The sequence below is a fragment of the Hetaerina americana genome, unplaced genomic scaffold (assembly GCF_022747635.1).
Source record: "Hetaerina americana unplaced genomic scaffold, ioHetAmer1.1.p SCAF_10, whole genome shotgun sequence".
NCBI classification, from domain to species: Eukaryota; Metazoa; Arthropoda; class Insecta; order Odonata; family Calopterygidae; genus Hetaerina; species Hetaerina americana.
In genome coordinates, this window is record NW_027286070.1 from 37002173 (window position 1) to 37016153 (window position 13981).

At 44.3% G+C, this 13981-nt stretch overlaps 1 protein-coding gene across 1 annotated transcript in view; it reads right to left on the minus strand.

The window, feature by feature from the left end:
- Positions 1-1882: 1882 nt before the first annotated feature.
- The window catches only part of LOC139700308 (polycomb group protein Psc-like), a 138492-nt gene continuing 126393 nt past the window's right edge, over positions 1883-13981 (minus strand). Inside the window, exons 3-9 of the mRNA XM_071598947.1 lie at positions 12213-12309; positions 11461-11570; positions 10149-10296; positions 9234-9405; positions 8461-8562; positions 8120-8200; positions 1883-6289 (exon numbers count right to left, since the gene is read on the minus strand). Coding sequence (XP_071455048.1) covers positions 1883-6289; positions 8120-8200; positions 8461-8562; positions 9234-9405; positions 10149-10296; positions 11461-11570; positions 12213-12309 — 5117 coding nt within the window. The remainder of the gene's footprint in view (positions 6290-8119; positions 8201-8460; positions 8563-9233; positions 9406-10148; positions 10297-11460; positions 11571-12212; positions 12310-13981) is intronic.

A 13981-nucleotide genomic window follows, 5' to 3' on the forward strand; every position in this document is an offset into this window, starting at 1 on the left:
TGACAATCACGCATATAAATCTATTTACATAAGGACAATGACTAAAGCATCACTTCATACACTTTCATATGCCTGGAGTGAATACGACAAAGCTTTGGGATGAGGTAAATATATATTATATTCAATTAAGTGCGCACTACGGAAAATTATGACTACTTATTTGTACTTGAAAAGGACCCACAACAAAGTACACACCTTCACATTTCATTACAAAGAAGAGGAATAAATGTTTCATCAAAATCTTTCACGAATCGATGCCCAAATAAATCTGCAAATGTCTTTTCACACAGAAGATGAGCATTGTCACCGTCACCTCGTGAAACAGATATTTCTTCAGAAATGAAAAAAAAATTGGGTGCAACACCTGTACAGGGGAGTATAAGAATAAAGTCACTACAGTTTTTTTGTATATATATATCCGATAGACACTATGGGGACTTTTGTGCAGCACTTCAAAAGAAGTTCGAAATCGAAAAAGTTCGAATCGATGGTTCACCACAATAGCTGGCAGAAGAATTTCCATCAACCGGGGCTGACAGCCACGAGTGAAATTGTCAGGTAAATACTTCTTAAACAAGTCATTGTGATTCTTTGGCCATTTGAATTCCGACCCAAAGCCAAAATAAGTCTTCTACTCTTCAGAAACAAACTCGATAATAAGTACATATTCACATGTCGACGTTTCAAGGCATCTCATCGGGAAAGATGAGTCTTGTCTAGCTTCCACTCGACAGGTGGCGTGCCATCAGGCTTGTAAAAAACCTGATGAACTGGTACAGAAGGATTGTTGGAAGGTGATCACAAACTGTATTCGACGCGACAAGCTACAGCAAGCAATCTGTTAAAAATATGAATCTCCGAGTTCATTAAATGTAAGTAATAAAAATATGAGCGTTCTCTTTGTTATTTTGTGCATCGCAATGACCGCTTGAGAGAGATATACGCATAACGTATATCACTACATCAGCACAACATTGCAAGGATGCCTTTGGACTCAAGGTGCACTAATTTTTCTCACCTCCTGCCATACAGGGATAGTAACATATCTCGCGACAAGAGTTATTTACATAATTTCAAAGTGATAAGTAATTGATTTCTCGCAGGGCTTTCACCCAAAAATACATTTTTTCAATATCGCTTTACAAGCGACGGCGTTTACATGCAATTACGGAATTCTGTTCCCATTCTTTATCATAATACATTAATAGAGAGAGATTAAATTTTCCATGGAAGGTATAACGTGAGGAAAATTACTCAACCAATGCCTCCATTTCCTCTTGGAAATTATGAAATGATCATAAGAGCGCTGATCTCACATTCGCGTTTTGGAAAAACGTATTCAAAACGTCGTGAAAGTTTTGTTCAGCCACTCTTGAAACTTTAACCCATGAAAACACTCTTTTTAAACTAACTATCGTTGTGGCCAAATTCATCGTGAATTATATCCCGAAAGAATTACGAAAGCCAATCACATCAGGAACACCAATGACTTAAATGCACGGAATTATTCAAATTTCGAACGAAAAATCAGAACAATTCATCCGCGCATGAGCCTGAACGTTAACGCTTCGGATTAAAACCCGTTTTCAAGGAGGTATGAGTCCTTGTGTTACACAATTTTAATCTGAGTCGGCATCGAGGCATACTCATTCGATTTAAATTGCAGCTATTTAAGTTAAAACTGCATGCCGTCGTACACACAATACGAAATGCAACGCACAGACATGGAATCAAAACTTTTGAGGGCACTTGATGAGGGCGGGAATAAGGCCACTACACCCTCTCCGTCGATTGCAGAAAATGCTCAACGGGGAGGTGGGTAGTTCCAGAGGCCGTAGTGGTGCGCGTTGGCGCCTCCGTGGCACCATCCGCGCGGCTGACCTCACTTGGCTCGCGAATCGACCGCCCGCACACTTAGCCCGGCCGCTACCTTCTCGATGCTCCGTGTCAAGTGCTCGATATTTCGGATGGGGGGTGGCATGCCAGGGGGGCCATGGGGATTAGGCGGTCCTCGGCCGGGCCCTGGTGGCGGGTACGGGGGCTTGGGGCCACCCCCACCGTAGCCCCCCCCTCTTCTCTGCTGCTGCAGCTGGTGCTGGAATTGGTGGTGCAGCGACGTGGGCTGGATAGACAGCTGAGGGTGGTGCATGTGATCCCCCTGGCCCCTCCCCATGCCATGCATCCGGTTCTGTGGTTGCGTCAGCAGGGATGGGTTGGGTATTTGCCGTACGCCCTGGTTGGGGCCCGGCTTGCCCCCAGAGTAGATCCCGTGGAGCCGGAGAAGAGGATTCGCCCCCCTGCTCCGGAATCCCCCCCTGCCATTCTGTACAGGGCCCCCAGACAGACCGCGGGGCAGGTGGGGAATCGCTTCGCCGTTCTCCAACAGCTGCGAGGCTGGCTGGGTGGATGGTGTGGCCGAGTGCGGCGGAGGCGGCCGCTGGTTCCTCGGAGGTGCGGGCTGGTGCTGGTGTTGCTGGTGGTATTGGTGGTGGGAGACGGGGGGCACCGGGATCCGTAATGGGGACATTAGAGAAGGATTGGTACTCCGAATGGGAGCTCCGGAAGGTCGCGGATGGGCCGGTGGCGGGTTCACGGCCGAGGACGACTGCTGGGTAGCTGGGGTGGGCGAGGGTAGTCTGCTGGCTGTCGCGGCCGTTCTCTCCGCCATGAGGATCTTGACTGCCGTGTCTGTGAGAGTCATCAGGTTGCTCATGGCGCCCGCCGGCGGGGTCTGCTGCTGTTGCCGAGGAGACGCGGGAGAAGGAGAGGAGGAACTTTGGTGCTGCGAAGGCGTGGATGATGTTTTAGCCGCGGGGCTGCTCCTAGGGGGTGTCTTTGGCGGAAGCGGGGGAGTGGGAGAGTCTCTGGCGGGGGACTTGCCGCCTGCCCCCCGCGAGGATGATAGCTGCCGGTTGACGAGGGTCTGCGCAATAGAGAGGATGCTGTGCTGAGACTGTGGGGCTTTCGGAGATTTGGACGGGGACGGCGGGGGTGGTGGGGGTGTGGGGGTGGTTGGCTTGTGGCTGGGGGAGGCGGATGCAACGGCAGGTTGGGCGGACGTGGGGGATGAGGAACTGGGGGTCGGGGCGGGAGGCGACTCGGACTTCCTCGATGACCTGCCGGAGAGGTCCAACGCGCCGTAATCGTCGTGGATTATGGAGGATTCATCCCCGGAAGGAGAGACGGCCTTGCCAACCCGCGGCTTAGGGAGCATCGTTGGAGGCTGGAGATTATTCACCCGCTTGAAGGCCACGGGAAACGTCGTGAAAGATCCCCGGGACACTTTGTCGCCCTTCGAGGTCTTCTTCTTTTTCTTCATCGGTGGCGGCTGGAGGTCCTGTGACTCTTCCTTCTTTTCTGCAGAAGAATCCCTCGAAGACCTTCTGACGGTGGTGCCTTCAGGTAGCTTTCTTTTGATGGCGGCAAGACCGGGCATTGGCGGAGTGCTCCGGGGTTGCTGGGAGCCCTGACTACCTGAATTTGTTGGCTTCTGTACTGTTGGTGTCATGGTTGTCGCCTTAGGCAATGAACTAGCAGCCGCAGGTAAAGCCTTCGGCAATGGAGACGGCGTTGCTTTGGTCACCGTGGGAGCACTTGAGACGACTTTGGATGCTTGGATTTGTGCTCCTCCGGGTGCCAAGGTCTTCACGGAGGTAACGGAAACCGCTGATTTAACTGCTGCTCCTTGTTGAGTTGGAGTGGACCTTTCCGAGGCATTTGATGCATTCGTATTCGTGGATTTTTGGGAGTTACCCTGTCCTTGGTTGGCTTTCGTTGCTCCGGGGACCCTGTTTATTTGCAGGGTTGGGGATTTATTATTGGAAGTGGCAGAAGGAGTGGTTTTCACAGCACTGGCAGGGGATGATGCTATTTTGACCATAGTGACGTTCGATTTTACAATGGTCGCTCCAGCTTTAGTCACTGCCGTTGTGGTAACGACCTTTGGTGCACCAGGTGGAGTGGAGTTGGGTCTGCTGACACTGGTTTGGGTATTCAGTTTAGACGCGGCCGTTAGAGCAGGAATCGGCTTCGATACGTTCGATGGTATGCTCACTTTCGCAGTTGGTTGGGCGGTAATGTTGATTTTCGAATTGGCGTTAGGCTGAGACTTGGATGCCGCCGCATTAGTTGTGGCAGTAGAACCCTTCGCAGGTTGTTGGGGCTGCGAGGGGACAGCTTTCGGGGCAGTGTGATTGGTTGGCTTCGACGGTGGTGATAAAGTGGGCTTCATCGCTGAAGCAACTGATTTATGAACGCTAGGAGAGTTTTTACTATTTGCTGCAGTAGTAACTTTGTTGTTCGCAACAGGTTTGTTCGGTGGCTGACTAAGCTTGTTGTTGGTGGGTGCTATAGGCTTGCTCACGGTCGAAACAGAAGTTTTGTTGACGACGGGAACAGTTTTTACAGGAGGAGAAGCGGCTTGCTTTGGCTGTGCCGTAACCGTTTGCGCATTGGCAACCAGCTGCGGTGATAGGGCCGTTTTGGTGACTGAAGCGTTGTTCAACTTCACTTGCACAGGGTTGGATTTGGCAATTTGCGGAGGAGAGCTCTTCGGGTTTTGGTTCATCAAGGTAACGTTTTTGTTCAACTGCATTTGGGGTTTCTGCGCCGGGGGAACTTTGGTAACGAGGGAGGAATTTTGTTTTACTGGGGTCTGCGTTGTTTTTACGCCACCGGAGTTTAGAGTTACGGCCAGAGGCTTCCGAGTGGGCACCGGTAAGTCCTTAACAACCTCCGCAATCGCCTCTCCCTCCTTCGCCGATTGCCCCTCTTCCTCCTCCTTGGGCTCCTCCGTCTTTTCCGGAGTGGGCGGAGGCGTGGGCTGTGCAGGCGGCGAAAACGACTTCGGAATCTCCTTATCTTTCCGGAACTCCTCCACATTATGGCATTCTTCCTCCGCCTTCTCTTCCTCCTCCACTTTCTCCTCCTCCGCCACCTTCTCCTCCTCCACCACCTTCTCCTCCTCCGCCACCTTCTCCTCTTCCGCCATCTTCTCTTCCTCCGCCACCTTCTCCACCTCGGGCGCCTTCTCCTCCTCCTCCTCCGCATTCTCTTCACCCGCCTTCTCCTCCTCATTGTTCTCCTCCACCTCCTCTTCAATATCATCCTCCTCCTTCCCCGTGCCCTCGCTCCTATCTTCCATCGAGTCTTCCAGTATCAGTAGTTCCATTTCTTCATCTTCATCTTCCAGCACAAGACGGAACGAAGATTCTGGACTAGAGGTCGACTCATCTTTCGACTTAATTGTCGACCCCGGTGATCTCGCCGCCTTGGGGTTGGCAATCGACTCGGCTCCATGATCCACATCTACCTCCTCTTCTGCCTCTTCTTCCTCCGCCTCCGGCGCTGGGTTATCCCCAGCGACCGGTTCGTGGGTGACTTCCGACTTTGGAGGAACATCTTCCGCATCCTTTTTCTCCTCTTTCCTCTCGGGTTCAGGCTCCTTCGGCAGTGGCTTTCCCTTCTGCTTAAGGTTATCACCGTTAACCGCAGCTGTCTTTTCTTCCTCCTCCACCTTTTTGATCTTCTTCACCTCCTCCACTTTCTCCACGACTTTTTCCACCACCTTCGCCACCACCTCCACGCGCTGCCTCTTCCTTGGCCTCTCTTCACCCTTTTCTACCTGTTTCTCCCTCGACTTGGCATGCTTGGCCTTCCTCTTCCGGCCTCTCTCCTCCCCACGGGGCCTCCCCTTCGACTTCCCCCGCCTATCATCCCGCCTTGACTTCCTCCCTCTCCTTGACACGGGCATCCTCACTTCTTCCTCGTCATCATCCTCGTCATCGTCCTCCGCGTACGACTCCACCATCCTACTCCTTTCTCTGGCCACTTCCGCCCGTTCCCTCCTCGCCCTTCCCTCAACTACCACTTTTCTTTCTTCCTCCATTCTCTCCCTCCTCACTTTTCGCAAGTCTCCTACTCCCTTCACCTCCTTTTCCTTCACCTCCACTTTGATCTTCTCCTCCTCCTCCTCCACCCTCTCGTTCTTTGTCGCCTCTTTATCCTCTTTTTTCAATTTCCTTTCCTCATCTTCCTTCTCCTCGTTCTTCATCGCTTCGCCTTCCTCCTCCATTCTGCCTTCCTCCAGCTTTGTCCCCTCCTCGTTCCTGGGATCCTCCGGTGGTGGCGTCTTCATAACGCTATCTCCTTCCGACGATCCGTCGCCCGTGCCGCCCTCCAAGGACATGATGGACCGCGGCCCGTTCGTCGTTATGCTTCGCAGGATGCGTCGCCTTACCGGCGGCTTAGGCTTCTTGAATATGCGGTAGCTGAAGCGCATCGGTCGCTTCTGAAAAAAGTGAATGTCTATGCTTAAAAGTTCCTTTGCATGCATACATAAATCATTAGAAACACAGCCCACACCTAGGTAAGAAATTAAACCCAAGATTTCCATGATACAAAGATAGCGCAGCCATCTTTAAAGTTCGCCAGAATGATTTATTTTTATAATAACATCATCAACATTTCCGAGCTAAATATCGCGCAAGTTCATTAAAAAATCACTACACAATTGTATGAAATAAAAATTAAGGGGATAACGAAATGGTAAGTGAAGATAATAAAACTAGAAGATACGATCAAAAGAGGAGTATCAAGTTGGGAAAACGGGAAGAGAAATTGTGTGAAGCGGTAGTAGCCAAGCCGTTAAAGAAATCATTCTCGCTCAGCACCGAAAAAGGGAACTTATGTAATAGACTCCACCCCTCCAAGGACATGATGGACCGCGGCCCGTTCGTCGTTATGCTTCGCAGGATGACTTTTCTTACTTAATCACAAAACAGATTCCTTGATGGCTTTCGTTATTTTTGACGAGTCACTAATGAAAATTTCTATCTATTCTATCTATCTCGAGTCTGCATATTTAAATAAAATAATGCAAAGTTATGTACCCTACAGTTCTACTGGTACTACAACGAAATAAAATTGAACTTCGCTAACACTTCGCTTAAACTTAAAGTTTGCACACAAAATCTTACGAAATTTCTTCTCGTTCTCTTCTAGCGAAGTGGATAACATATTCGCCGTCAATGTGCAACAAAATGATGTATTTAGTTTTTATTTAAAGATCGAGAACGCGATTCGTATTAGCATTTTATTAATTACATAGAAACAATCCCTTTAAAAATATCGGCCGTATTTTTCAAGTCAATGACGAAAAATGATTTAAAATATCGGAAATCATTGCGTATTGGAACTGGCAAGATTCAGATGAATTACAAATAAATTAACGCTAATGTTTAAAAATGTGTAATGCTAACATTTCTGAATAATACCCAACCGTCCTAGATCCTACACTGATTAAGCACTTAAGCAGGCATAAATTCATGATATCACCTACCGCACACTTTTAAATGGAATTCCTTCATATCAAGTTCATGTTTTGAAGTCACAAACGGAATAAACATTGCTATAAATTTGAAAGCTGAAGAACGATTAGGTAAGATACATTGACAAGAACACCCGCCAACATTATAACTGTGCCATCAATGATAGATTGAGCGAATAAACCCAGGCATTATCTTAGTATGTGCATATTTATACACAAATTTTAGAGCTACAAATTTAACTCAGATATGAGGTTATGGTAATTGCACTTGCGCATTTAAAATTGCCAATATAGAATACTCAAATTTAAGAGTGTTTAAATACTTTTGACTTATCGAACAATAATCCCATTCATCGCTCCAGCTACAGTACATACTCGACCGGAATATTATTGGATCGGCTATAAATATACGACGAAATCTTACTGTGTGGCGTATTTTTTCACTTCTTCCTCTGTAGGAAGATTCCGGAATATATCATGCACAAGATGACTCTGGGGAAATACACGACGAACTAATTTCATTCTCTTAATCAAACATGTTATATAAAACGCTAAAAAGCGACTGTTTTAAACGATGCCAACCCCTACATTTTAATGAATACAATTACGCAAGGGGTTTCTAGTAGCGTGAGCGCGATTGTTGAGAGCAATAAGAACAATATTTAGAAATATAACAATAGCAAGATAACAAAAAAAGAAGGGAAGGGTTCATTTACAAAGTAATATGTATTGGGTCGCATTATCATTTTTAGAGCAGGCTGATAAGTTATGACAACTAATAGGTTTTCTTACCCTTCTCCAAGAAAATGTGTACGCTACGTCCATGAGTGAAAATTCGTCCGGCAGACACTCGTCTTTGTATATTACATCCACCTGCAGAAGAGAGGAAATGGCATTACAGAAGCTGGAATGGGCTCCAGGTAGTGGGGCGAATGAAACAGCAAGAAGGAAAATTATTTCCATGAGCCAACTGATTCACAGTGTCTTAACAGGTACATTTAGATATAACTTATAAAAATGTATATCCAATTGTACTCTAAGAATTCCCATTTAATTTACAAGATCATGAAGGACGAGAGGAAAGATGTGACGAATGAGGTATGCAGCGAAAAAATTCAGAAATTTCAACATACCCTGTTGTCATCGCTGAGTCCGTACTTCATGCGAATGAACTTCTTGAGGTGCAGCATCGTCACGGCTGCCGGGCACTTGAGGTATCGTCGAGTTACTTTTCCCTGAAATAAATAACAATTGTAAGAATAAAAAAGAAAACTCAGTATTATTAGATAAATATTTGAGAAGTGCATAGAATTCACGCTCAAACGAGTGGAATTTCATTTTAGTCACATGCAATAAAACTAACATTTACGTCAAATAATAAATAAATAAATAAATATTTAAATAAATAAATAAATATTTCAATAATGGTTATTGAAATAGGTTTTTTTTCAATCGGGTACGACATACTTTAAATTAAACAAGTAAAAAGTGTATCCGATTTTTCTATGTTCGATCACGTTCAATTACGTTTTATTTGATTCAAGCACCCTGATATTCCTTTTAGTTATATTAGAATCGGTTGAGGGATAGATGGAAACCTGGCGGTAATTTTTTTAACAGGTGGAAAAGTGCCACTATTTGATCATTCATACGTTCCAATTCCACCATATCACGCCAGAGTTTACACTTTTTTTTGTGAAATATGGAGTGTGTTTCAAGCAATAGTGCGATACAAACTTCTGTTATTCTTTAGTTACTTAGAGAATTAAAAGCATGTATGGCAAATGTTTTGCATTGGATAGCTCCAATATATGCCTAGTGAAGGATTAATGCAAGCACGATAAAAATTTAAGTCGAAACATGAAAGGATACCTCATTTCTTCTTGCTCGCCTCACTTAGACTCACCAGGTCGTTGTTCTCGTTGTCCGACGAGGACCCCGGCAACCCTAACCGCAGAAACCCGCGGCGTCCGATTCTCCGCCGGGTCTCTCCGTCAACCCTCGCCTCATCCACCTCCGCCAAGTCATCATCCTCCTCGTCCTCATCGTCGTCGTCCTCCTCCGCTGCCGCCCTCTCACTGCGGGGAATGAACGAGGGTGAGAACAACAGTCATGGAACAAAACCACAAGGGTCGAGGTAGGCGGGAAGTTCGCGGGGGAGGTGGGGGTAGAGGTGTTTCATGCACTTGCGACACCGCACGAGAAATATATGATTTCTTGAGAGCGTGCGCTAATTTATGGAGACCTTTAAGCTCTTACTTGAAGGAAAATGTGAACAAAAGCAAGGACATCATACGTCGAGCGTTTATCCGTACTGCGTTGCAATTTCTCCGGAATCGCAATGAGATGGAATAATTTTACAATTTTTTCTACCTCATACATTGTTCCGCTTTTGTATGCGACAATGTATGAAGGCACACGTGATCCATTTGCATTTTACTTTTCTACAACAATAAAGGTAAGGAGTTTTCATCATCAAATATTGTACAAAGCGGTAATTTTTACATTAATAAATTTCAACGTTAATATAGTCTAAAAGATAGTTTGCCCCCACTACATACATATGCATTATAAGCATCGAATATGCAAAAATACGGCAATTTTTACTTACATGGGCAAATTTCATCGTACTTAAACAACATCTAAGCTTTGATTTACTTCCGACACAGATATACTTTTTATCATCGGTCTCGGAGTAATTTATTATTGAATTTATGGCGAAATTTGGGTTCAAAATGGGTATAATTAGTTAATAAATGTTACGTCCGGAATCGTGGGCGAAGGCATTGGGAAGAGTGGGGCGTGGTCACGAAGGGCTCACCTGTCGTAGTACTCGAGGGAGAGCGATATGCTGTCCTCAGCGCTGAAGAACGATCCGCCCCCAGCTCCCGCCGCCACCTCCTCTCGCTCCTCCTCCTCCTCTTCGGCCTCCTCCTCTGGAGTCAACACGCCACCCACTCCTCCGGAGCCTAAACACCATCAATCAAGAGAGAGACGCTGCATTAGGCAAGAACGATCAGCACAGGGCCTCCGAAATCAAGACACCTAATACTACCCATACCTTGCTAGTTAGCAAACAATATTCAAGGAAGTAATATTTTTATTATGCAAAAGACAGGTACGATTCAACAAATAGATAAACTACGCTTAAATATTCAAATACCTAAGCATGCTGTCTAAAAACAATGATATCTCGAGTGATACTCTTCGGAAGGATTTCTCACCTATCAAATAAACTAAATTAAAATAAAAATTAAAATTTTATCGTAAGACGTCGACCGCGGTCTGAATACAAGTAAATTCTTGAATGGAACATAACTATGCTCGTCAAGTATCACCGAATATCTACGATCAAATTCTACGATGTTAACCCTGCTGCCTATGATTATATAGGTCACTACTGTCGCAGTATAAATAAGTAAAATTTATTTTACGGCATGCATTGCCGTAACTACGAAGTTTCGATACTTACGGAATAACAGAGACTGAAGTTTAAAATACTAAACGTCGATGAAAAAATAAACAATCGGCTTGATCTTTTACATTAAAAAGTGTACTTATTCATAAAAAATAATAGATTATTCAAAGAAGATAATCTTGGATAACAGTTTTCAACCGCCACTTAAGGTGAACATGTGTCTTAAGATAATAAATATAAATCTTTCTCATTCTTCGCAACTTTTCAGAGCCAGTAAATTATGATAAAAATATTAAAAAATAATATGAAACACAAACGCGGTGAGAACGGATGATAATTCAACTTAAGATTATATGAATTGACATACCTTGGTTCATTGACAGAGAGCCACTAAGACAAGAAATTAAGGAAAAATAATACCGATTTGTCTTCATTATCCATCCGAGTCTAGAAAGGCCAAGGAAGCTGGGACGTAATTCCAATGTAAACTCAGGCAAACAGAACATAGCAACCCGAGAAAAAAGTATGACGCGTCGCGAAAACACAAATGTATATTGTTTCGAATTGCGGATAATTTTGAAAGCAGGAATATTCTCCACGGGTTTGATGGCTAAGCTACATGAGTTCATGAGCAAAGCAGCCCTGCCCTTGTTACATGAGCACCCCGCTACCATCATTTATCGCGCACACGAAATTGGCGATGCCAAATACTCACCCAACGCTGGCTCCCGTGTTTTCGCCCAAAACTCTCGTCGTTTGCGGACTTCGGAGTGGAAGAGACCTGGAACAATCTTGTATACGAGCGCCTGAAGCATTTTGTCCGGCCTGGAAAGGGAAAGAACACCGTTACGCATCTGTATAGAAGCGGGCGTTAATTATGCAAACTAGGGTCATCATTGACAGTTTATGCGCAGACACCTTTCTCGAAAGTTTGGAAATGTTATGTAGAAGAACTGTGAATTAAAAGCCGAGTATGATCTAATATCCAAGGTATTTGAGGAACTTGAGAAGACATCGTCAAATAAAAAGATTAAATTACCCAGCAGAATTATCTCAAATGCAATGGAGTACGTACTCTACATATGTACTCTTAGTATAACTTGGTTCAGATCGTGCTAATTCATAACAAGAACTGATTACTAACTAAGCATTTAAAAGTATAACTTTATTTGGGAACTACACGCACAGAAATTATTTTACAAAAAAAACACTAACAGATTGTAAATACAGTCTAAGTATATGCTCAAAAACTCCAAACTACGTTTAAGTCGCTAGCTAGCAAGATACCATTTGTCTAATATTTTGGGTTAATGGAAAAGTTAATAAAGAACGGTGAAACAAAAATAGATGAAAAATGGAAACAGTCCTGGGATTCAAAGTAAATAAAACCGATACTCTATTCAATTTCATGGATCTAGACTTGTCCTTTTAATTAAAATAGCATATGGATTGAAACGTATGGCTCACCTTACGTGCAGCAGTGGCTTTGTCTTGTGAACCAGAACGTCACAGATGGGACAGTATTTGCTCGTTTCTAAGTAACGGACGATGCATGTTCGGCAGACTGTGAAGAGAAAACAAAAAAAAACAATGTTTTAAAAAGTAGGAACACATCAAATCAAAACATCAAAAACTGTGAACTTTCAGTTTTCGTCATACCTCAGTTTCTAATATTTACACCCACGGGAAACTAATATTAAGAATGAAAAAGTGCTAAGACCAGAAAATTCAGACGCAAGTCACAAAATATTTCAATTTATTAGATATCAGTTACAAAGAACACTTGATTCCAAAGTGTGATCCTGGCACCCTGATCGTGCCTTCCTTATAAGTTACCATGAGACACAACACCGTACGATAAAGAGATCGATATTACTCTTGACATGCTGCTTAAGCATTAAAAATCTTCCCAATGATAGGGTAGGGATATAATAATCCCGATCATTCCACACACGGATCCCACATAAGAGAAAAAAATGTCCCATTAGCACAGTAAATAAAGTTTATGGCATGTTGAAATGTCTATTCACCTTTGGCAATATTATCATATGGGGATTTTCACGTTAGACCCGCAACTGTTTTTACACGATGAAAATGGATAAATAATAAAATGTGTTATAGCAATATTGGGAGAGTGTATTGAGGAATGAGAAGAATATATAAGAACTCTTAAAAAAGTGAATTGGGCATAGAAGAAAAATTTAATAATCGTAGTGATTGAAACACGAGACAGGAAAAACTCTTCCACAACTTTAAGTAAATAATATCAGGGAAACCACATTCAGAAAAAAACGTGCACCTCTGAATGGAATTACAACAAGAAGTCCATCACCCATCAGAAACATAAAAAGTGAAAAAATCTAAATGGAGAATGGCAGTAACCAATATCGGTGCTTGGTCTGCTACGTAGATCAGAGGAGCGATACGTTTGCCCTCGATCAACGCAAGAAAAATAAGCAAATGGTGTTAACATCAAGTTAATAACTACACAGGTAAATACCAGATTAATTTATTAATTACAGTCTCCCGAAGAACCTTTCCCGAAAACTCACGCAGACAAAGAAATTCAGGAGTTAAAAACAAACAAAGTAACACATTTGGCATCAATAGCAGGATCAGAGCAATGAAATTCTCAGCATCAACGGAATAGATATTACCTCAGAAGCATTAAAGCCTCGGAGAAGAACAAGAGCATAGGTGGTTGAAACACTTAGTGGGCATATTTTATTGTAGGAAACGTTTGATTAGGAAATTCACTAGCCTTGAAAACTTATTAAAAGTTCTTCCCAAGCTTCAAACAGGCGTGTCAGAGCCAGGTAGATGCAAACTTGTCCCAGCTCAAACACAAGCTATGTTCGAGAAATGGAAGAAACCACGTCAAAATAATCAAACGATTAAAATTAGGCGACCAAAAGGGATATGCGAACGGCGGTACAAACGTTTATAGTGGGAGGAAAACGAAGCCGGCGACCATCTCCGGTACACTCAACGGCTTCGCTAAAATTAGCGCCCTGAAGTCTTCCGTAGAATTTCAGCAGGCATCGCCATTTTGTTGGACCCTACGCGTGGGTGCGAAGGTCCATTAATAGACCCCCTTGAAGTCACAGAGCCACTTCCGCTAATAATAGAGCGCGCGAGTCGGTACTGACGGACTGGGGATACGGAGGCAGAGAGCAAGGGTAGAGAGCGAGAGCGAGAGAGAGCGAGAAGGAACGGGGGAGCTACCGCATTGCAGG